Source organism: Gorilla gorilla, chromosome 4 (genome assembly GCF_029281585.2).
Source record: "Gorilla gorilla gorilla isolate KB3781 chromosome 4, NHGRI_mGorGor1-v2.1_pri, whole genome shotgun sequence".
In the NCBI taxonomy this organism is placed as follows: domain Eukaryota; kingdom Metazoa; phylum Chordata; class Mammalia; order Primates; family Hominidae; genus Gorilla; species Gorilla gorilla.
Window position 1 is genome coordinate 45333810 of NC_073228.2, and position 23426 is coordinate 45357235.

The 23426-nt window shown below is 45.2% G+C and overlaps 1 protein-coding gene, 1 long non-coding RNA gene and 1 other non-coding gene across 21 annotated transcripts in view; 1 reads left to right on the forward strand and 2 right to left on the reverse strand.

The window, feature by feature from the left end:
- Window positions 1-8242, reverse strand: part of GOSR2 (golgi SNAP receptor complex member 2) — a 45696-nt gene extending 37454 nt beyond the window's left edge. For 8 of the 18 annotated variants that reach the window (XR_002005853.4, XR_010133599.1, XM_055387828.2 and 5 more), the window contains exons 1-3: window positions 8114-8241; window positions 1758-1822; window positions 140-248 (exon numbers count right to left, since the gene is read on the reverse strand). Coding sequence is in view for 16 of the 18 variants with exons in the window: in XM_055387828.2 (XP_055243803.1) it covers window positions 140-248; window positions 1758-1822; window positions 8114-8142 (203 nt within the window). In the remaining 2 variants the exon portion in view is untranslated. Of the gene's footprint in view, window positions 1-139; window positions 249-1757; window positions 1823-7701 lie in introns of all 18 variants that reach the window. The other 10 variants (XM_055387824.2, XM_031011084.3, XM_055387826.2 and 7 more) reach the window with 7 other exon arrangements.
- A 1840-nt stretch (window positions 8243-10082) lies between these two features.
- On the reverse strand, window positions 10083-10208 carry LOC115934864 (U6atac minor spliceosomal RNA). Its single transcript, XR_004070603.1, has one exon. It is a non-coding gene; the product is annotated as a U6atac minor spliceosomal RNA (small nuclear RNA).
- An 8343-nt stretch (window positions 10209-18551) lies between these two features.
- LOC129533730 (uncharacterized) lies at window positions 18552-21651 on the forward strand. 2 transcript variants are annotated; one of them, XR_008680086.2, is made up of 3 exons: window positions 18552-19434; window positions 19767-19909; window positions 21200-21651. It is a non-coding gene; the product is annotated as an uncharacterized lncRNA (long non-coding RNA). The 2 variants fall into 2 exon arrangements; XR_008680085.2 differs by having other exon boundaries at window positions 18600-19045; window positions 21200-21510.
- Window positions 21652-23426: the final 1775 nt, after the last annotated feature.

Genomic DNA, 23426 nt, shown 5'->3' on the forward strand with positions numbered 1-23426 from the left:
GAGGGGGCTTTTTCTTTGCATAGTCATAGTTTTTCAACATGTACGTTGGTTTTCAGAATAGTCTATCACCTCCCCCGGGGAGAAAAGCCTGTCTTGACGGGTCTGGAGTATCAGAGCCATGTCAGAGGTCAGCACTTACAGTTTGGCATTTTGCCTTTTGTTAGGGGGCTCCTTGCTGGACAAAATCTCCAGACGTTCTAGACGGCTGAATATCTGGTCTATGCTTGCTTGGATTTCGTTTTCTACTACTGTACAAAAAAGAAAAAGGAATAATTGCTGGAAAAGAGATAGTGAACTTAAATTACAATGATAAATCACAGATTTTTTTTTCAATATCCAATAAACTAGACCTACATATTTCAAAAGGAGAAAAATGTATACACTAATGAATAACAGAAAAAATTCAAGTTAGGCCGTAAATGTTGTTTTGAAAAAAGTACATGTATATAGCTGTTAATGACATAACAATGCCAATTTTTTAAAAAAGCTGAAGGTAAATCTGTAGAAATAAATTTCCTACCTTTAGAAAATAAACATGCAAAGGTTGTCCAAATAAATACTTTAAGCTAAATTTTCTGATATAGGTCTCTTTTCCTTTGGGATTCTCAGACGTGGATTATAAATACCTAGAAAAAGGCTGCCAATTGAATTCCCTATAGTAATGAGTTTTTTTTTTATTTAAAAAAAAAAAAGCATAAAGGAAGGGGAAGATTAGTATGTGAAACATACAGAGAAGAGTTCCCTTAAGGCTTTCTTCCCTTAAAGCTTTCTGTAAGAATGGGTGGGCTGAGCAATGTTGACGTCCCCAAAATAAACCAAATATCAATAGGAAAGGCCCAGGAAAGAATCCACAGAGGTAAAGAGATACGATAAATACGGTCATTTTCCTTATCCCTTTCGATAAGACAGTCAAAATGACCTCTTTCCATTTCTAATCATGTAACAATGAGATTGCTGAGAAGGCAAACAAAGTCCGATGAACAAAGAAGCTAAACTGTGCACAAAAGAAAGCATCCAGACTGCTTCTTGCCCCATAAAGAAGTGACAGCAGTGACACTGCCCCTTCCTAGCCCTTTGCGCCCACAGTGAACAAAGACAGTTGAGATTAGAACAAGGTGGGGCACAGAACCAAGAACAGAGCTGCTTTTGAAGCTGCGAAAGGAGACATGAGAGAACAGGAGGAATGGGTCCTGAGGGAGCCCAGCAGTGGGGTGGGTAGGCAGCCCCCGCAGGTGGTGTCCATATGACCAACTCAGAAAAAGGACCTTTCCTCAGAATAGAAAAAAAAAAAAAAACGAAAAAAACCAAAAACCAGCATGCTTCTCAAAAGAAACCATGCTGTGGGAACTAAACTAATTAATATTGCTGTTCGTTTCTGAATAATCCTCCTAAAAAGCCACAGTTCTCAGCTCAGAAGAAATGGCCAATTCCAGTTAAACATCTCTGAATTTTTATGGAGTACATTCCTCTAAGGACTAGGTAATTAGATTAAGACAGATGGAGGCAAGCGCTTCCATTCCCATAGGGCCATGTCAGGTTGAGTGGAGGGGTAATGGGGGATAAGACTTGTGGGATTCCAAAGGGCACACTCAGGGAAATCAGTGACTTTGCCATAGGGTTTTTCTGTCCACCCTAACAACAAAACTCATTCCACGCTGAATCATTAAGCCCCCGAGGCAGAGTGCAGTCAGGAAGCCCAGCCCATTAGCACCCTGTCATCAGAGAAAGGACTCTGGTCTCCACAGTTAATTACTCACTGTGCACAGACTGCTTGTCTGCCGTCTCCAGGCGTCCCATGCAAGACTGGATCTCGTGGACCTGCCTATCAAAGGAAGAGGGAGGAAATGAGTGAGACAGGAGTAATCAACAGTGCTTCAGTCAGGAAAGACAATTTTTCTGATGCCAACATGTAACTGATTTAAATCGACAGCATCACTGAACTGTAAAATTTGTATGTGGCACTTTAGGTCCCACGTTTTGGCATGGTTTCTAATATCTTAACTACTAACAATAACACTGATAGGCAGATTATGGGTGCTTACCATATCCAAGATACTCTGCCAAATCAATAACCCTATGAGGAAAGTACCATTATCATCCTCATTTTATAAAAACTGAAGCCCAGAAAGGTTATGTAACTTGTTCAAGATCACACAGCAAGTGATAAACCTCAAACTGAACCCGGCCAATCCTACTTTCTGTTCTACGACCTAATGTGCTAAGCACTGGCCTGTACTAGGAAGAGTCAAAGGGCAAGGGAGATATAATCCTTGTCCTTGAGAAACAACATAATGAGGAATGACAGGCTAAACAGACATGAACAAGCCCTGGGAAGATTCACAAGAAAAGCAATACACATAAGTATAAACAAACAGAAAGAGGGGCATCTCTGCACAGTGGTGTCACAGGCAAGCAGACAGAGGGGTGGGGCTGAGAAAGAGAAACCAGGTAAGTTATGTGGATGGAAAGAGTTCTGAGCATCGCTGTGAAGAAGGGAGACATCATTTGGTGAAGGAAGATAGAAGAAAATGATATGCAAAAATTCATTCAAGACATGTGGATTACAAGTAGGGTGGGCTGCTTGAAAGGGAATTGGGTCGGGGGAGAGGATGCTGAAGTGACTCACTGGAGGAAACCATTCAGAGGAAGACCCTGAGACAGGGACCTCCTGTTTGGTAAACATCTTTCTCCAACAATATCAAGGAACGAAGGAACTGCCATCTCATTTGGAAATGCAACACTGTACCCTGGATCTGGGTAACACTCTCTGGAGGCTTCCCACAGTCTGGCCAAGGTCATCCTCAAGACCCCCTTCCTAATGGTCCTCCATGATCAGTCCTCGGGATACTGCTTATGCTGGCCCCACCATCCACTTCCTGGTGCTCATGGTGGAGGTTTCCCCAAGTTAGGGCCCACATGAAGGGGGCCTGCTGGACTCTCACATCATCCCCAACGCTGGAGGAAAGGTCAGCAACCATTCTGCATCGTGAGCAATGCAAACCAGGACCCCAAATTTACCAATGCCAGCCAGGCACCCAACTTTGGCTTCAGCTTGTGCCCAGTCTTTTCCAGGGCTTCCCTATGGCCTCCAGATATGCCCTCGGGCACCAAAAGAAGCTGGGTGAGCTGTCAAATGACTCCCCAGGGTGCTCCTAGGCAAGACCTGTGGCCCTGAGAAGCAACTAGAAATCACTGCTAGAGTCCGAGACCAGGCCGTTGCTTCTGGAAAGTAAGTCTGGGATATTGTGGGATGATGCGGGGGTGTGGAGGTATGGGGGCTGATGTAGGAATGCAGCCTGAGGTAGCCGACACCTGAAGCAGGGCAACCAAGGGAACAGGTACAGGGGACCGGAGGGTAACGGGGACAGAAAGGAGAATTAGGACTCTAAGGAAGTCCTGACGCAGGCTGTGAGGTAAATTTTCAATGCTGATTTAACAGAAAAATCTGAAAGTTGGTAATATGATCAACACGAACAGTGACATAATAAAAAGGGGGGAGGTAAAGAATAGCCAAGACCACTCTGAAGAAGGAGGGGGAGGAATGACTTGTCCCACCTGCCATTATGACTTACAAAGCAGTAACAATGGAAACAATATGGCGGCAGTGCAGGTGCAGACAGACAAGGAAAGGCAAAACCTACAGCTGGCCCAAGAGGAAAGAACCAGCCTAGACACAGCCCCACGTTATTTGGGAGCTTTTGAAAGAAGGGACTACAATAAATGCCAACAGCTCCGGTTTGTTACCTGTACAGAAAAAGGCCACCTCAGGTAACACATAAAAATAAACTCAAGCTCACTTAAAACCCAAATGGAAAAAGCAGAGCAGCTTTCAAACTTTCTGAAGAAAATACAGGTGTGCATAAATGATCTCGGGTTACAGAAGATTTCTTAAATAAGACAAAATCCAAAAACTACCCACCCCCACAAAACCCACAAACCACAAAGAAAAAGATGGATACATCTGACAACATGAAAACAAAAAACTTCTGTACACCAAAGCCACAAAATAAACAAATGAATGGCACAGACTGGAGGGTATCTGCAGCAGATAACAAAGGATTGACGTGCAGAAAATATATAAAGAATTGTTACAAATCAATACAAAAAGTCAAACAAGGCATTTTTTTTAAATGAAAAAAGGGCAAATGACAGAAAAGAAAACCCAAATGGTCAATCAATATACAAAATGACACTCAACTAGGAAAACACAAATGAAAAGCAATGAGATCACATTTCTTCAGCCATCAAACTGACAAATATTTTAAAGTTTGGGGACATATGCATTAATAAGGAAATAGGGAAACTAGAACTCTCATACCCAGCTGGTAGGATTATAAATTGGTAAAACACTTTAAATGCTTTCTGACAATAACTAGTAGAATAAAGCATGTGTCCATGCTATGACCCAGCAGTTTGAGGAATGTGTCCTAGAGAGGTTCTGGCATACCCTGAGGAGATGTACATGGCAGGACGTTCATCAAAGCACTTTTGTACAGGCCCATAATCCACTGACTTTTCCCATCAAATCTCTATTTGCTTTGAACCAATCAGAGATGATGTGGCCAATAATACAATTCCAGCGGCTACATTTCATGCTAAGAAAACATAAATATGAAACAACAAAGCAAGTATGAATGGCAAGGTGGGAACTACTAATATGCCAAGTGCAAAATCTGTCTCAAACTGAACTGGGAATTCTAACACAACACAACACACTGGAAGTCCATAAGAAACAGGTGATACACAAGCATGACTTGGGAGCGTGGACATGAGGAAAAAGAAGTCTTAGCCCTCTCTAGCATGGGGTCCATGGTGGGCTTGGGTGATAATATAACAAAGCAGAGAAATAGTAGCAAATAAGCCAGGGTCATTGTAGCTGTCTTTAAAAAAGGTTTACAGAAGATCTAGGAAGAATTTTTTAATGGAAGTGCTTTTTAAAAGTTCATGAAACTACTCACCGCCCCCCACCACCCCATAACATCCACTTTGCATCCAGGCTGCCTCTGACCATGATGAACATGAAAACGCTGTGTAACCTACACAGCATCATGTAAGTTTGTTGTTAACTTTACTTAAAAGTAGTGGCAACAATCTGGTCATTTTCATTTCACTCACTTTGCCTTTACATTTTGCTCATTAAAGGGCAAAATCTATAAAGGAAAAACATGGTCTTGAGATAAGGTAATAGTTCTTAAGCTCCACTGTTCAGGAAAAAAAATGGTCTTGAGATAAGGTAACAGTTCTTAAGCCTACCTGCTCATCAAAACCACCTGGGGAGCTTGTTAAATGTAGTGCTTCTTGTGTCCTGGACATACGATAAGGTCCAGGACAGGAGACTGATCTTGGACTACATAGGGGACAAATGTGGTCACCTTTACAACCATTGGGATCTCAAAAATAGAAGCCTGGCTATTAGCTCCTCTATAAAGTTCATCTAAATTAAACATTTAAGTGTAAAATGTTTATTGTTTTTCATCCTTTATTTTCATTCATTCATTGTTCAGGTAGGTTCAGGAGTTTTCAAGTAACTTTAATATGTCAATCTAATTCCAATATACTCAATGTATTCAGTGACACGGCAAGAGATAATCACAAACTGGGTTCAAAGTTCCAGTAAAATTAATAAGTTCAGCTACTGTTGTGTCAACTCAGCTGCAATCACTAATTTCTGCAGTTGCGAAAGTTCATTGCTGGTGCTCACTGGACTCCACGTGTTTCCTGTGAAAGTCATTCAGTCATCAGTTCTGTTATCATGGAACTGAAAGGAGCCTTACAGTTTAACCAGCCCAAATTATAATATCATTCTACAGATGAGGAAAAATAAAGTAAGGAGGTCTAGAACCAGAACTCCCACTCCTGGTTCAGCACTGGAGAGGAAAGATAGACAAGATACTGCAGTATAAAAGAAGGTAAACTCCTCGAGGGCAGGGCTGTGCTGCCAGCACTGAGAATGGTGCACAGCACATAGTAGGTGCTCAATAAATATTCAATGAATTAATGAGTGTCGGGGTAGCAGAGGGCCTAATAGTTGTGGGGCAAAGCTGGCCCACTGCTTGTTTTGATAAATAAAATTGTACTGGAACACAGGTACATCAATTAGTTTACATATTGTCTATGGCTGTTTTCCCAATATAACAGCAGAGTAGTAACTACAGAGACCGTATAGCCCACAGAGCCTAAAATATTTACTACCTGGCCCTTAATAGAAAAAACTGGCAAGCTGCTAGAGTCCAAGGGTGCATTGTTGGAGGCCTACAGAGCATCTACACTCCACACACCTTGTTTGGGGTACCATTTAGAATTCCTCTTCTGAGCCATGCAGTTTTCTCTGTGATTAGCTGCACTGAAAACAGGTAGTCTAAGACTCTCTAAATAAAGTTATTCTTGAATATAAAATGGGTCATGGCCTTCTTGGCAACATCCTTTAACTAAATTAACTAGATAAGACCATACATAACAGATTAACTTCAAGGCACTACTATGCCCATTGTGCCCTGCTATTGTGAAAGATAGGCCCTTTCTTAGTAACATGAACATAATTTCGTTTCATTCTTTCTCTAAATTACTCACAGACTAGTTTTAAGTCCCTTCCTATAATGTTTATGTGAGAATAGGGCTCCCCAGTGTAAAAGAAAATTCTGTCATTACAAAGTAGGTTCTGTATTTTCGCCTGTCCAAATGAAACACCTCATCGCCAAAATAAAAGAAACCCATAAACTTAGAAAATGAAAGAGAAAGAGGATCATCACCCTCTTATTCCTCATGCTTCAGGGCATTTCATTTCCAGGCCTTGGGAGTGTGATTTTAAGTGTTTTAATCAACAAAACTACAGCATAAGTTTGAAAGTTCTCAATAGGATAGGTATATACCTCAAAAAATTGAGAAGAGAAACTAAAACAGATACTTCTACACCAGAGTTCATAGCAGTATTATTCTCAACAGCCCAATGGTGGAAACAACTCAAGTGCCCATCAACAGATGAATGGATAACAAAATGTGGTAGACACATACAACGGAATATTATTCAGTCATAAAACAGAATGAAATTCTGGTAACAGGCTACAATATAGATGAACCCTGAAAACATTAAGTGAAATAAGCTAGATACAAAAGGACAAATTCTGTATGACTCCACTTATATTAAGTATCTAGAATAGGTAAATTCATAGAGAGAAGTAAAACAGAGGTTACTAGGTGCTCTGGAAGGAAGAAATGAAGTGCTACTGATTAACAGGCACACTGGGATGACGAAAAAGTTCTGGAAATGGATCGTAGTGATGTAAGTTGTGAATGTACTCAATGTCACTGAATTGTACACTTAAAAACTGTTAAAACAGTAAATCTTATGTTGTGTATATTTTACAATAAAAAATAAAAATCATAAAATTCCGTCTCTCCAAAACAGGGTAAAAATCATAATTCTGCCCCCCGCCCCCAAAAATAGGGTAAGTATGGCCCCATTAATACTCAACTACGTATCTCAGCAATTCCAAAAGTGCAGGACGTTGCGAATAAAGGACACTACCAAGGAATTTAAGTTATGAGAAACTAAATTACAATTTGATTTTCTTAGCGATAACCTGTAACCAGATACGATTAACAAGTAATAATAGTGAATGCTACGTGGACAGCAATTTCTTTGTACCATAAAAATGTGGTCTTTAGTATAAATCGAATAAGAATACAAATACTTTCCCGTACGTGCCTTGACTCTCCAATTAAACAGTACACTCCTACGGCCAGGGGCCGTGTCTCCTACTCCGTGTCTCCTCTCGAGGTCTACCAACCAGGAGCACCGAGTTGACAAGTGCTGGACAAAGTTTTATAACCTGCAGGTGCCAGTTTCCCGTCACCCAGTCTACCCAGCAGGTAGTCACGAACTTGCAGACCCCAGGAGTCATCTGCCCCACGTCTCCAGGCCCCAGCCTGAACCCACTGTCTGTGGCTGACCTGGGAGTCCCGCCAAGGATTAAGCACTTCGGAGGCATCCCCAGCAGTGCCCTGGCGGAAAAACTCGGCCTCTACCCTGGCTGACCGAGGCCTCAGCCCCAGAAGCCAGGCTCACCTGGCCTCGCCTCGTCTAGCCCCTGCCCGCTCCCCGACCGGCCCTCACTTGTGCGTTTGCTGGTACAGCGGCTCCATGTCGCCGGCCCGGCAGGCCACGGCTCCGGCTCTGGCTTCCTCAGAACACGTCCTCACAGCTCCCCTTCCGGTTTCCGGCTTCCGGTCGCAGGACCCTCCCTCCCCTGCCGGCCAGGGCTGCCCGCACGCGCGCCTTACTAGCAGTGGTTGCGAGATCGGAGAAGGGGAAGGAGAAATGAGGCCGGCGACGGAAGGATAAGTGTAGTCACAGGCTCGGCTTCACGTGAAGGGCAAGGCGGTGTACATGTTCGCTGAAGACTAGCCTCAGGATTCAGTCAGGCGTTAGGAAGGACAATCGCGGGATACTAACGAGAGGTCCTCAGAGCAAAGTTGAAGGCGAGCCGCGATCATCTGCTGTTCTCTGCCGCAGAGAGGGCGGGAGGTTCTTGTTTGGCTTCACTTTAAACCATTTAATCGGGGGTCTGGAGATTTCGCTCTTCACTGTTTTTCCTGGCGCAAGCTTTTCCTGTTTCGCATTTGTCTACTCACTCTCCCGCCTATCTACCCCCCATTCCTATTTATCCATCCAGTAAACCTACATTGAATGAGTGGTTATTATGTGTCATGTGTAAAGTAGGGAAAACCGGGTTCCTCCTGCCCTCAAAGAGGTTCTGGTCTGGGAAAGGAAATAAGATATGTATACTCTCAAAAGACAAAATTACAAGAAATGTAGTTATAGATTTTTTTCTTTATTATTTTTTATTATTATACTTTAAGTTCTAGGGTACATGTGCACAATGTGCAGGGTTGTTACATATGTATACATGTGCCATGTTGGTGTGCTGCACCCATTAACTCGTCATTTACATTAGGTATATCTCCTAATGCTATCCCTTCCCCCTCTCCCCACCCCACAACAGGCCCCGAAGTGTGATGTCCCCCTTCCTGTGTCCAAGTGTTCTCATTGTTCAGTTCCCACCTATGAGTGAGAACATGTAATGTTTGTTTTTTTGTCCTTGCGATAGTTTGCTGAGAATGTTGGTTTCCAGCTTCATCCATGTCCCTACAAAGGACATGAACTCATCATTTTTATGGCTGCATAATATTCCATGGTATATATATGCCACATTTTCTTAATCCAGTCTATCATTGTTGGACATTTGGGTTGGTTCCAGGTCTTTGCTATTGTGAATAGTGCTGCAATAAACATACGTGTAAATGTGTCTTTATAGCAGCATGATTTATAATCCTTTGGGTATATACCCAGTAATGGGATGGCTGGGTCAAATGGTATTTCTAGTTCTAGATCCCTGAGAAATCCCCACACTGTCTTCCACAATGGTTGAACCAGTTAACAGTCCCACCAACAGTGTAAAAGTGTTCGTTCTTATTTCTCCACATCCTCTCCAGCAGCTGTTGTTTCCTGACTTTTTAATGATCGCCATTCTAACTGGTGTGAGATGGTATCTCATTGTGGTTTTGATTTGCATTTCTCTGATGGCCAGTGATGATGAGCATTTTTTCATGTGTTTCTTGGCTGCATAAATGTCTTCTTTTGAGAAGTGTCTGTTCATATCCTTCGCTCACTTGTTGATGGGGTTGTTTGTTTTTTTCTTGTAAATTTGTTTGAGTTCATTGTAGATTCTGGATATTAGCTCTTTGTCAGATGAGTAGATTGCAAAAATTTTCTCCCATTCTGTAGGTTGCCTGTTCACTCTGATGGTAGTTTCTTTTGCTGTGCAGAAGCTCTTTAGTTTAATTAGATCCCATTTGTCAATTTTGGCTTTCGTTGTCATTGCTTTTGGTGTTTTAGACATGAAGTCCTTGCCCATGCCTATGTCCTGAATGGTATTGCCTAGGTTTTCTTCTAGGGTTTTTATGGTTTTAGGTCTAACATGTAAGTCTTTAATCCATCTTGAATTAATTTTTATATAAGGTGTAAGGAAGGGATCCAGTTTCAGCTTTCTACATATGGCTAGCTAGTTTTCCCAGCACCATTTCAAAAACGATGGTTAGATCCCACGAAGTAGGTGGTAATGCCTTAACCGTATGCGTGTTGTCAGGCCCAAGGGCCTCTTCCATCCTTGTCAAAGGGAGTGCTAACCTTCTCTCCTTTCATACAACACAGTTACAGATCTTAACTGGCTATTTGCGATTCTAGCACCAGGCAACACCTTATTCTATAAAATAGAATGAGTATTCTGATGAGCTGAGCAGAGGAGATTATCTTTATAGACAGAAAAGGGCTGAAAAAAAAAAGCAGAAACAAAGAACAAGTTTCAAAGTTATTTTACTTGTATTGGTTAAGGCAGAAGGGACTTCCTTTATCGTGGGGATATGGCTATTTTCCCTCTCTTCTGATTTCTCCTAAGGTCAGATGAGCAGCTTAATTTTGGCTTTGTGGCTTGGAACTTTAGCATGAGTGACTCTATTTTGGTTTGGCCTGTTGCGCCTAGTGCAGGAGCTCAGTCCAAACCAATGGCTTTCTATGAATTTTATTTATCAAGACAAACATTCTAGAAGGTAGAAAATCCAAAGAGATTGAGCTGAGCTGGGGGTCGTCTCTAGGAGGAGATTTAGGAGAGACTTAATGAAGGGGTGGCATTTGAGCTGGGACTGGGTTTGGACACTTCTCTGTCTCCACATAGGCTATCTCATTTCCATCCTCCAAGCTTATCTGCTATTCCTCCCAAGGCAGGAGACGTTCTTTTCTTGGACAAGTTGATACTTCTCTTTTCCTGGATCCTGGATCCCACCCAGTTTTGTGTCCCAAGAGACTGTCCACCCATGTACATTCTTTTCCTAAAATTATTTTTTTAACTTTTTCTATAATTGAGCATCTACAATGTACCACGCACAGATACTGGAGATAGGAACACAAGCAAGACACAGCCCTAAAACCTCCCATATCTCTCATGGTCTGTTGGGAGAACTAATCATACCCTCAAGCTACATTATTAAGTAGAATACATGCTACAATTGATACAAAGTACCATTTCCGTGGGAAGGGCAAGAACGGTTCATGGACAAAATAGCATATGAATAGGACCTTCAAGAATCAATAGAATTTTAACAGTGTCTTGTATATATTAACCACTCTGAAAATGTTTATTGTGTCTGCCTGGTAGAGATGAAGAGGAGGGCATTTGAGGCTGAGGGAATAGCTTGAGCAAAGGCAAACCGAAGGAAAGAACATGAATCTCCTCTGGCTGGATTCAGGGTGTTTGGGGCAATAATAGTAGTCGAAGAAAGGTTAGAACGAGATCATAGAAATTTTTTTTTCTTTTTTTCTTTTCTTTTTTTTTCCTTTTTTTTTTTTTTTTTTTTGAGATGGAGTCTCGCTCTGTTGCTCAGGCTGGAATGCAATGGTGCAATCTTGGTTCACTGCAACCTCCTCCTCCTGGGTTCAAGCAATTCTCCTGCCTCAGCCTCCTGAGTAGCTAGGATTACAGGCACCCACCACCACGCCCAGCTAATTTTTGTATTTTTAGTAGAGACAGGGTTTCACCATGTTGGTCAGGCTGGTCTCGAACTCCCGACCTCAGATGATCCACCCGCTTTGGCCTCCCAAAGTGCTGGGGTTACAGGTGTGAGCCACTGCGCCTGGCCAGGAAATCTTAAATGTCAGCATTGGGTTTTTATTTATAGATTTTTATTCTGCGGGTAGTTGGAAGCTATCAGAAAAATCTATCAGAGGATAGTAATGTAAAAAATTTCTCAAATAATTTTCATGCCTATGTCTTGTTTTCCTTTGGGTCTCATGGCATCCCTGGGAGGTGGATAAGGCAGATAAGGAAATTGAAGTCCAGAAGATCTCCCTTCTGCCTCTCAGTCTCTTAAGTCTTTATACATATTTAGGCCTTCCTCTAAATAGAAGAAAATTCCACTCTCCAGCTTACTGCATTTTTAACTTATATCCCATTTTTTCTTTTTCTTGTATGGCTAAACCACTTGGATAATTGATATATACTGCTGATATTCTCTTGGCATGACTTACCCTCCAGCCTCTCCTTCATTTTACTAGAACGTTTTCTAGGCTCACCAGAGTCCACTTGACTTAGTCCATTGGTCTCCTTCCATAAATCATCCTACATTATAGATTCATTGAGCTGATAACTGTGTGTCAAGCACAATGCAAGGGCTGATATACAAAGATGAGTAAGACACCACCTTACCATAGAAGCTCTTTAATATACTGGGAGGTAAACATCTATACAGATAATAGATAATTAGAATCCTATGTGGTGAGTGTGGGATACAGTAATTGGGAACTGTGGGATGACAAGGAGGGAACACTTAGCCCAGTTTGGTGACTCAAGAGAGATTCAAAGAGGAGATGATACCTAAACTGAATCTTGGAAGATAAGGCCAGTGGGGAAAACATCCCAGGAGGAGGAAACAGCGTACACAAAAGCAAAGATATATGATGTGCAGGGGAAACTACAAGCAGTTTGAAGTTACTAGAACATAATGCACAAAAAGACAAAGGACAAGGCCAGAAAGGTAGCCAGTGGCCAAGTCAGTCTAAGGAGCTTGGACTTCATTCTGTAGGAGGAAGGGAGCTGCAGTCCAATGACCCTTGTGGTTCAGGGGGAGCTATTTCATTAGTACTTCATTGGTGAGTAGTGCTCTGGGAAATTTTGTGTGTGTGTGTGTGTGTGTGTGTGTGTGTGTGTGTCTGCCTGCTATATCTCTATCAGGTTGGTGCAAAAATAATTGTGGTTTTGCAATTACTTTTAATGGCAAACCGTAATTACTTTTGCACCAACCTAATACCTACATACCTACCTATTTATCTATCACGTTGACAGGACTGTATCTAGGTTTTGTGGAGCCCCAAGCAAATGTTTTTGTGGGCCCAGTCTGTATATGCAATTTGATTAAAAACTGTGTTATAGGCCGGGGGCGGCGGTTCACGCCTGTAATCCCAGCACTTAGTGAGGCCAAGGTGGGCGGATCACGAGGTCAAGAGATCAAGACCTTCCTGGCCAACATGGTGAAACCTCTTCTCTACTAAAAATACAAAAACTAGCTGGGCATGGTGGCACGTGCCTGTAGTCCCAGCTACTCGGGAGGCTGAGGCAGGAGAATTGCTTGAACCCGGGAGGCGGAGGTTGCGGTGAGCTGAGATCGCGCCGCTGCACTCTAGCCTGGGCGACAGAGCGAGATTCCGTATCAAAAAACAAACAAACAAACAAAACTGTGTTATAAAATTCATGGACTCGTGAGGAATAGTGATTTAACAACAAAGATTTAGAATAATTAGTAGAGAAAAGTACTTAGATATTTGTTTATTGTCTAATAAGTGCATGTGAATATTCTTTACAGTGTTCAGGCACCATCGCTTTCTGTCTGGGTCCAGGAACTATCTCTTTATGTTATTGTCAAATGTGCTATTTCTCACTAGTTTCTGGCTACATGAGAAAAGGGAACAACGTTGTTATTCACAATACCATGACTGTTCAGAACCTGTTTGTATTGGCCTATGTAGCTTTCTTTGCCCCTCCAGTTCCTAATGCCATTTATTTAAAGCTGGTACTGCAGAGAGTCCCCACTAGGGCAACGCCAAGCGGAAATGTGGGATTGGAGCCACCACATAGTCTGCAGTAGGGCAGTGCCTAGTGAAGCAGCGGGAATGGAGCCATCTCCAAGACCACAAAACTGTAGTCCTACCAGTATGCAACTCCAGCCTGCGAACTGTAGGCAGGAGACTCAATCCATCAGAGCTGCTGCATGGACCGAGCCTAGAAAGGCTGTAGAGGTGGGACTGCCCAAAGCTTTGGGGGCCCAGCCTCCCAGCATGTCCAGGAGTGGGACATGAATCAGAGATTATTGTCTAGCTTTAAGACTTAATGTTGTTTTCCCTGTTGGGTTTTGGACTTACTTGGGACCAGTTACCCTTCTTTTCTTGCCTAGTTCTCACTTTTGGAATGGGAATGTCTATCCTATGCCTGTACCACCATTGTAGTTTGGAAAAAGATAACTTGTTTTGATTTCACAGGCTCACAGCTGGAGGAATTTGCCTTGGGATGAATCATGCCTTGAGTCTCACCTATATCTGATTTAGATGAGACTTTGGACTTTGGGCTTTTGAGTTGATGCTGGATTGAGTTAAGACTTTTGGGACTATTGGGATGGAATGAATACATTTTGCAAGTGAGAAGGACATAAATTTGGCGGGGGGCCAGGGGAAGAATTTTATGCTTTGAATGTGTCCCCCCCAAATTCATATGTTGGAAACTTGGCTGCCATTGTGGCAGTACTGAAAGGTGGGGCCTTTGGGAGGCAATTGGGTCACAAGGACAGAGCCTTCATAAATGGATTGATGTTGTTACTACAGGAGTGGACTCCTGATAAAAGGATAAGTTTGGCTGCCATTGTCTGTCTGTTTCATGTACTAACTTCTGCCTTTCACTTTTCCATCATGGGATGAACTTCACCAGATGACGGTGCCATGCTCTTGGACTTACCAACCTCCAGAACTGTGAGCTGAATAAACGTCTTTTCTTTAAACATTACCCGGTGTGTGGTATTCTATTATGGCAGCAGAAAATAGACTAAGACAGCTGGTTGTGTTGATAATGCCATTTATTTAATGCTGGTTACATCATTACTTATGATGCTGCACAATTCTTCACTCTACCTACAAATACTGGCTTCATAACTCAAAGTTTGTTCCTGTGCTTCTTTAGTGATGACACCAATGGCAAGTTTTGCTTAGAGTATGCAGAAAAATGTGAATAAAATTTCACCGATCAGAGTTTTATATGTATGTTTACAACAATATATCATCCAACCACATCTTCTCTTGAATTCTTTAGGCCTTAATCACTGAATTCCTAGAAGGTGATTTCTTTCAGTGTTGACTGCACCCCTGCCTTCCACACACTGAAATCAGTTGTCAGGGGAGGGAGTGGATAGGCTCAGGGCCCATGGGTGGAGCAAGAAGAGAAGTTCCATTCATGTAAGGAACATCTGGCCCTCACCTGGAACAGCTTAAAACCAACCCAGTATCTCATGAGATCACTATATTGATCAGAGGCAAGAGAGGACATTGATTGTAAAAGCTGGTTGGCCTTACAGCATAATGGTCTTGAATGGAAAAGATAGGCGTGGCCACTTCTGGAGGATTGCCTGACATGTGTTGCAAAGCCTTGGAGAGGGGTGAACACCTTGTACCAGCTGGAAGTGGGGTACCCCAGCAGTCAGGTTAAAGGATGCATCCACTCTCATTATTGTGTCATGTCAGAGGTGGCACTGTGGTCATAAATGTGGTGAGAGCCAGGGCATTGACCCACACAGGTGGCTCAACCTCAAGGGTTGGTGGTGAACTGTTAGTAGCCCAGAGTTCTGAACTCATATATCCAATGTGAATCACCCCAAATTAGCCAATCAGTACCATTCTAGTGGCCCAGTATTGTTCAATGCCATAAAATAAATACTGTGCTGGTCAGCAGAAGCAATCTACTTGTCAGGTTGCCCTGGACAATCCCATAGGCATGAGCCCTGAACCGCCTCAGGGCATTTGGCCAACCACACAGATCAAGAGGTGGGTCACAGAGTACTCTGAAGAGAAACCAACTGGGATGATCCCAGCCACTGAAGAGAACTTAGAATATTTCAAGAAGAGCACTCAAAAGTGTGGGGTCCCCTGAGAATCTGGCCTGGGGCCTGAGCTAGGGACCCTGCTTGCCTAGCTCTTAGGGCAAATTGTGTAATAAAATAGAGATGATCTCATATTCTTTGCTACTGCTACCATTGAGAGGTGGAGTCTAGTTTTATTCCCTCTAAACCTGAGCTGGTCTTAATGACTTCCTGGACCAACAGAATATGAAAGAAGTGAAATTCTGGGATTTTCAAGGCCAGGTTATAAGAAGCCCTGCAGCTTCCACTCAGCTTCTTGCAGCACTTACTCTGGAAGCCCCAGCCATCATGGAAGAAGCCCAGCAACCTGAGGCCACCATGCTGGAAAGGCCACGTGTAGGGGCTCCCGTTACCATTCCCAGCTGAGTCCAGTCTTCCAGCCATTCCCACCAAGGCATCATACATGTGGGCAAAGCCATATCGTACCCTCTGTGTCTATCTGTCAGCTGAATCCTACTGTGTGACCTCTGTAGACTCCATCTGAAATAGAATTGCCCAGCTGAGCCTCTGGTTGAATTCCTGTCCCACAAAATCAAGAGATATAGTAAAATGGATGAATTTTAAGCCACTGACTTTTGGGCTAATTTGTTATGCAGCAATAGATAACCAACCTCAAAGAGTTTCTCATGTAGTTGGAATGAGAGGGTACAGGGCTTATGAAAATATAACTGTGCAAGACAGTGTACAAGTGTGTAATGAGTAGTAAGGACAATTAAGTTCTATCAGAATGCAGGAAAGAAAGATCCCTTTGAATTATTATGACAAAGGAAGACTTTCTAGAGTAGATGTGATTTCAGCTGGACCTTGAACTACAAGGATGTATGGAAAGGCAGGCACAGGGCATTCCTGGCAGGCAGTGAGATAAAGTTGGAATGGGTATAGGTAGACCCAGGAGGCAATCTGTGTGGTTTCTCTTGGCTAAGGCAAAGAGTTTCTTTTCTTTCCTTTTTCTTTTCCTTTTTTTTTTTTTTTTTTTGAGGTGGAGTCTCACTCTGCCCCCCAGGCTGGAGTACAGTGGCATGATCTAAGCTCACTGCAACCTCCGCCTTCCGGGTTCAAGAGATTTTCCTGCCTCAGCCTCCCGAGTAGCTGGGACTACAGGCATGCACCACTACGCCTGGGTAATTTTTTTGTATTTTTAATAGAGACAGGGTTGCACCATGTTGGTCAGGCTGGTCTCGAACTCCTGACCTCAGGTGATCCACTTGCCTCGGCCTCCCAAAGTGCCGGGATTACAGGCGTGAGCCACTGCGCCCAGCCGAAATAGGATAATTCTATTATCCCTTCTCTTAAACTATTAGTGGCCCCCCTACTCTCCTGGCCTGGTCACTCCCCTTCCCAGCGCACTTTCGGATTATTTTTCCTCCTGGCCGCCCCGCTATTGTGTCCCACCTGTGCCAATGCTCACATGCCACCTTGCACCGTTGGGGCCAGCTGTGACTATGTCCCACTTCCCCTACTAAAATATGAGAGTGCATCGAGATGCCCACATCATTCTTCAGCCACCCCCTGCACTTTCAATCATCCTTTTCAAAGTTCCCCAAAAGATCTTTCTAAAACACAGAGTAGGCTGGGTGCGGTGGCTCACACCTGTAATCCCAGCACTTTGGGAGGCCAAGGCAAGCGGATCACCCAAAGTCAGGAGTTTGCGACCAGTCTAGCCAACATGGTGAAACCCATCTCTACTAAAAATACAAAAATTAGCCGGGCATGGTGGCACATGTCTGTAGTCCCAACTACTCGGGAGGCTGAGGCAGGAGAATCACTTGAACCCAAGAGGCAGAGGCTGCAGTGAGCCGAGATCGTGCCACTGCACTCCAGCATGGGCGACAGTGTGAGACTCTGTCAAAATAAATAAAAATAAAAAAGTAAAAAATGAAGCATAGTTGGTGCCTTGCCATGCTAAGCCTTTTGATGGCACCCTGGTGTCTAGAGAACACAGTAATATCCTCATCGTGGCAGACAGAGCCCTCGGTACTGGCCTCATCCTGGTCATTTCCGCCATCCTAACTAGAATAATTGCAGCTCTCCTCACAAGGTCTTTGTGTCTTCTGGCCTTTGTATGCACTGTTCCCTGTGCTTCAAACACCCTTCCCTCTGTCTCAGGCCTAAGCTATTACTGTTCATTCTTCAAGTCCCATTCTGAATTCACCTTCCTTGGGGCATGGCCCCAACCTCTAGGCTGGGCTAGAACCCCTTCCCCATGCTTCCTTAGCACTGGTGCTCCCTCTCAGCACTCGTCACAGGGGTCCCAGTTGTCCATTCACTAGCCCGAGGGTGGAAGATGTGTCTTACATCCCTGCATTTCCTGATATCCAGCTCAGTGCCTGGTGTGAGGTAGGTGCTTGTGAAACTTCTGTTGCCTGGAAATGGACTCCGTTTCATTAACTTATTCGCCTAAGTATCCTACCTGCTTGGCATTTCAGAAATCTAGAATTATTTGGAAGTCGGCTTTTAGGCGATTAAAAACTGCCCTTAGCGGTGGAGCCATTCTTGCTGGAAGAGCCGTCACCTGGAATCAGTGCAAAGTGCCAAATACAGTGCCTCCCCTTTAGGCACTGGGACAGCCGTGGCTCGTTCTGTGCTCCCATCTGCCTCATGGGAGGCAGGACAGGCATCACCATGCCAGTTTTCTAGACAAGGACACTAAACTTCAGAGAAATGAACTCACCTGCCTAAGCTGGCCAAGCTTGTTGGTGGCAGAAGGGGACTAGGACCAGGCTGCTGTCATAAACCACCCTCCAGGTAGCTGCTGGATCATCTGGCCTTTGTGACCCAAAGAGGGCCGAGTCACACAGATAAACAGGACACCTCTGATGGCTTCCACTCTGGACAGCAACAATGACCCCAGTCACTCCCACCCCAAAGCCAGGGAAACATCATCTTTTCACCTCTGGATTTCTCCTCACCCCCTTGGGTTAAAGCTGAGCAGACAGGGTGGCACTTCTGAATTCAGAGGCTGCAATGAGCTGAGAAAAACAAGCATCTGTGGCCCCCTCCAGGACCCACCAAGTAGAGGGGATGTTGCCCCGGGTGCTGCAGGAGGTGGGAAGGGGACTCCAAGGAAGTTGTCCTCCCTAGAGAGTCCATCAGCAAATTGTCTCATGTAGCCATAACAGCCAGGAGCAAGGCAGGGAAGGAGGGTTTTGTCTAAGGAAAACCAGTGTATTGTAAACAGGATAAAAGGGGCTGGAAAGCCCCACTTATCACTGACTAATGTGTCCCCAGGTCATCGGGGAGCTGGACCCCTACCAGCAGCCCTGAGGAGGGAAAGAATTCCCGATTAACCCCATCACCTGTGAGCTGGGCCAGGGCAAAGGTCTGACTTTTTCTCTTGCTAAATGATTCCCATGGTCATTAGGCATTCGCAGGGCTCAGCAGCATTTCTAGGAAGCCCTCCCAGACTAGAGAAATGCCTTCTGCACCCGCTGCTCTTTGGGGCCATACGGAGCAGGGAGTAGGTGTGCACATCCTTGGGACAGCAGGAGAGGAGGTGTGAGGAAGGCAGAGGTGGCATGAGGCTAGGGGAAGCTGCAGGGGGAGGATGGTGGTCTTCTGGTCAATCGTGGGTGTGGAACAGACTTGTGTGTCACATCAAGCGATGGGGGTTGGCCTAGTGTAGACTTGAGGGGCTGGCTGAGAGATCGGTCTCTCTGGGCTCTCACTAATAATGACCTCATTCATTCCTTACGAGCTCCTCATATACAGGTATCTTAATTTATATTTATTTATTTTATTTATTTTGAGACGGAGTCTCATTCTGTCACCCAGGCTAAGGTGCAGTGGCGTGATCTCAGCTTACTGCAACCTCTGCCTACCAGTTCAAGCGATTCTCCTGCCTCAGCCTCCTGAGTAGCTGGGACTACAGGCGTGTGCCACCATGCCCGGCTAATTTTTATATTTTTAAGTTGAGACGGGGTTTTACCATGTTGGCCAGACTGGTCTTGAACCCCTGACCTCAGGTGATCCACCCACCTTGGCCTCCCAAAGTGCTGAGATTACAGGCGTGAGCCACAGCGCCCAGCTATCTTAATTTGCAGATGAGAAACAACACTGAGACTCAGCCGGGTTACGTAAAACATCCAAAGCTATGCAGCAGGCTGATGGCCAGCTGAGACCTAAATTTAGGCCTCACTGACTCCTACCTTGGGCATGTAAGCACCAGTTGGATCAGATACACCAGGTCAGTACTGAAGTGTGAAGAGTTCTGAGGGATGCTCAGATCATCTGAGTTCTACTCTGCTCTCAATGTACTTCACCCCTCTGGGGAGCCTTCTTTGGTTATCTCTATCTCCTTTTGGGACCCCATTTTCCTGGACCATTAAGATGTGGGATAGTAGAAAGAGTTCAGTATTTTTAGACACAAAGCCTGAGTCTGATTCTCCAAGCTGGTCCCTTTGGACAAATCAATTAATTCCTCTGAAATTCATTTTCTTTATCTTTAAGAAGGAAGCAATACTACCCATTCTATGTACTTCACTGAGTTGGAAGAGAATTAAATGAGAAGGGGCATGAAAGGGCTTTCCATTTTGAGTGTTATTGTCACAGTGATTGTCACAGGTGCTCATGGCCATTTCCCTCTGCACCCACCTTCCTCTCCAAGCATCCTGCCTTCACATTCACCTGCCTTGGCACCGCCATATGCATGTCATGCTCCTGCTCAGGAACCATCAGTGGCTCCCTGCTCCTGCTTCCTTAGCTTGGAATCCTGCCTTCCCCAGACCAACCCACCTCTACCTCCCAAAGTTGGAGCCTCTGCTTCCCTGCACTGCGTGAGCTGACCGTGGGCTCAAGTCATGGATCCTATGCTGGGTGCTCTAATACACTGTGTGTTTTCACACCTGTGTGCCTTTGCTGGCTCCCTGAAGTGATTTGTCCCCGCTTCCAAGCTGGCTCAGATCCCAGCTCCTCCTCCAGCAGCCTTCCCGACCACTCAGCCTGTGGCAGCCTTTCCACTCCCTTGCCTTGATTGTTCTTGGCATTCACCTTGCTGGAGTATTGACTTTCCACACGTAATCAGTCTCCAGGTTGGATCATATGCTTCTTGAGGACAAAGAGGTGCATATGTCTTTCCATGAATCTGCTCAACTACTCCAAGCTAGACAGGTGATGGCTAAGAGGACATCTTCAGGAATTACTCCATTTCCATGTGGGGTGAGGATGCCTTACCCCACCGTGAGAGTCACTAGAACAGCAGCACTCGGAGGATCTGGCACACTGGAGGGCTGAGTAAACATCAGTGAATTGACTCCAGCTGTGGCAGGCCAGTGTGGAAGCGGAGGTTGTTTTTGGCAGGTGGCAAAGAGTGCCAACCCAGGAGTCCTGTATTCTACAGCACCACAGGACTTGCCCTGAGCATGCAGGAGATCCTGTATCATCCCGATCCATGCCACTCAATGAGTCCTTGGGGTTTCAAGGGGAGAGTGGGAGATGGGGGTATTGAGTAATTGCCTTCCTGCTCATTTGCCCACAGGGAAACTGAGGCCCAGAAAGGGATGTGATCTGCCCGATTGTGCAGAATTCAGAGCCCAGCTGGAACCTGAATGTCCTGACCCCCCATCCAGTGCCCCCCTTCCTACTCTACGCTGCCTCTCGGGTGACACACACAGCAGCAAGTGAGCCCTGCAGACAGAGACATTCTAGAACCCAGGCCTGGGACCAGCGCTCAGGAGCCATACTCTCAGCTAGATTGCCTTCAGCCTGCCAGGAGGAGGAGCAGCCCAGTCCAGACTGAAAGCCTCCAAGGAGGAAGTTCTACCGGCTTCTCCATGCCTCCAAACCCACTGTACCTTGTGCATTCCATCTGGAATTTTCTTCTGTTGAAAGGAAGGTGCTGGGTGGGAGGAGGAGGGAGAGGATCAGGAAAAATAACTAATAAATACTAGGCTTAATGTCTGACACAAGTTTACGTATATAACAAACCTGCACATGTACCCCTGAACTTAAAAGAAAAGTTAAAAAATAAAGGTGCTGTTGCCATGGCCCAAGCCACAGCGTCTAGAGCTGTACCATCCAATACGCTAGCTGTTAGCCACATGCAGCTCCTGAGTACTTGAAACGTGGCTAGAGCAAATCGAGATGTGATGTCACTGTAAAGCATACACTGGCTTTCGAAGACAGTACAGAAAAAGGTAAAAACGTAAAATATTAATATGCTTACATTTATGTTTTATGTTGAAACAATATTTTTCATCTGTATTGGATTAAATAAAATGTATTAATTTCCTCTGCTCCTTTTTCCATTTTAAATGTGCCATCTAGAAATTTACAATTAAATACATGGCTCATATTAAATACATGCATCTTCCCAGGCACAGCGGCTCACTCCTGCAATCCCGGCACTTTGGGAGGCGAATGCAGGAGGATTGCTTGAGCCCAGGAGTTCAAGACCAGCCTGGGCAACATAGCGAAACCTCATCTCTACAAAAAAAATTTTAAAAATTAGCCAGGGGTGGTGGTGCATACCTGTGGTCCCAGTTACTTGGGAGCCCGGGAGTTGGAGGCTGCAGTGAGCCATGTATGTGCCACTGCACTCCAGCCTGGGTGACAGAGTGAGACTCATGCTACATTTCTATGGCTCAGGGCTGGTCTGGATTGTAACCTTTGGCCTCTGATGAGACTGCAGGCTCCTGGAAGGCAGAGCTGCCTTGGATGGTACTTCTTCCACCAGACCCACCTCTCCCAGCCTGACAGCCCAGGGCCTCCTCATGTGGATGTACAAAGTGGGTCCCCAGTTTTCCAGACTGAATAGCTCCTCCATTTGGGCTCCTCTGAGGTCCCTCAGATCGAAAGAGTGGATCTCAGAGTGGGGTATGAGGGCAGTCCAGGTGAGCTTTCTGTTGGAGGTGAATGGGACTTTCAGGTTAGGGCCAGAGTGAGGCACGGAGGCCCCTGGGAGGCACTGAGTCTCCGGAAGGTGCAGGTGCTGACCCTGGGGATGTGGCCTGTCTTCCCCTGCTCCCAGCATGGCAGGCTTCAATATGGTTCTTTCATTGGCAGCCAGATGGCGGCCACATCTCTGCCGAAGTCCACAGCTGAACTCACAGCAGTCCCCAGGGTGGTCCTAATGGCTCCCACCCCCTCGGGCAAAATCCCCACTCAACATCCACCAAGCTAGCCTGTGCCCTTCTCTCTTCCACATCCAGCCTCAACTAAGCCAGACCGATACCGGTTCTCGGAGGCCAGGCAGTCAGGGGCCCTTCCTCCCTTACCCTATTTTCAGCGCCTCCAGGAGACAAGCTGCATTAATGGTGATCATTTTGCAGCTTTGAAAGGGAAGCGCCCAGGACCCTGAGGCATAGGGTGAGAGGACCCCTCTTGAGGAGAGGGCCAGACAGCAGGCATCCCTCAAAGGCCCCCTTCCCGCTGCGGGCCATGAGGCCAACGTGTCCTGACACTGACAGGCTTCCTTGCACAAGCCAGACCTCACAGAGTGAGGGGGGCGGTGGGGGAGGAGGGGGGACACAGAGACAGGAGGACTGGGGGCTCATCTATCATGAAGCGTCAAACAGCAGGGCCATAGCAGCCTCTGCAGCTCACCCACCCTCCAAACCTTAGCCTCCTGGAATCAAGCACATTCCACCATTGGGGGATTAGGGGGTCGGTAACCCAGGCTGAGCTGCCCCCCAGCCTGCTCTCCCACAGTGCCGAGACTGAACTCTTCTACTAGCCATTCCCAAATGGAGTTGTGGTTAAGGGGC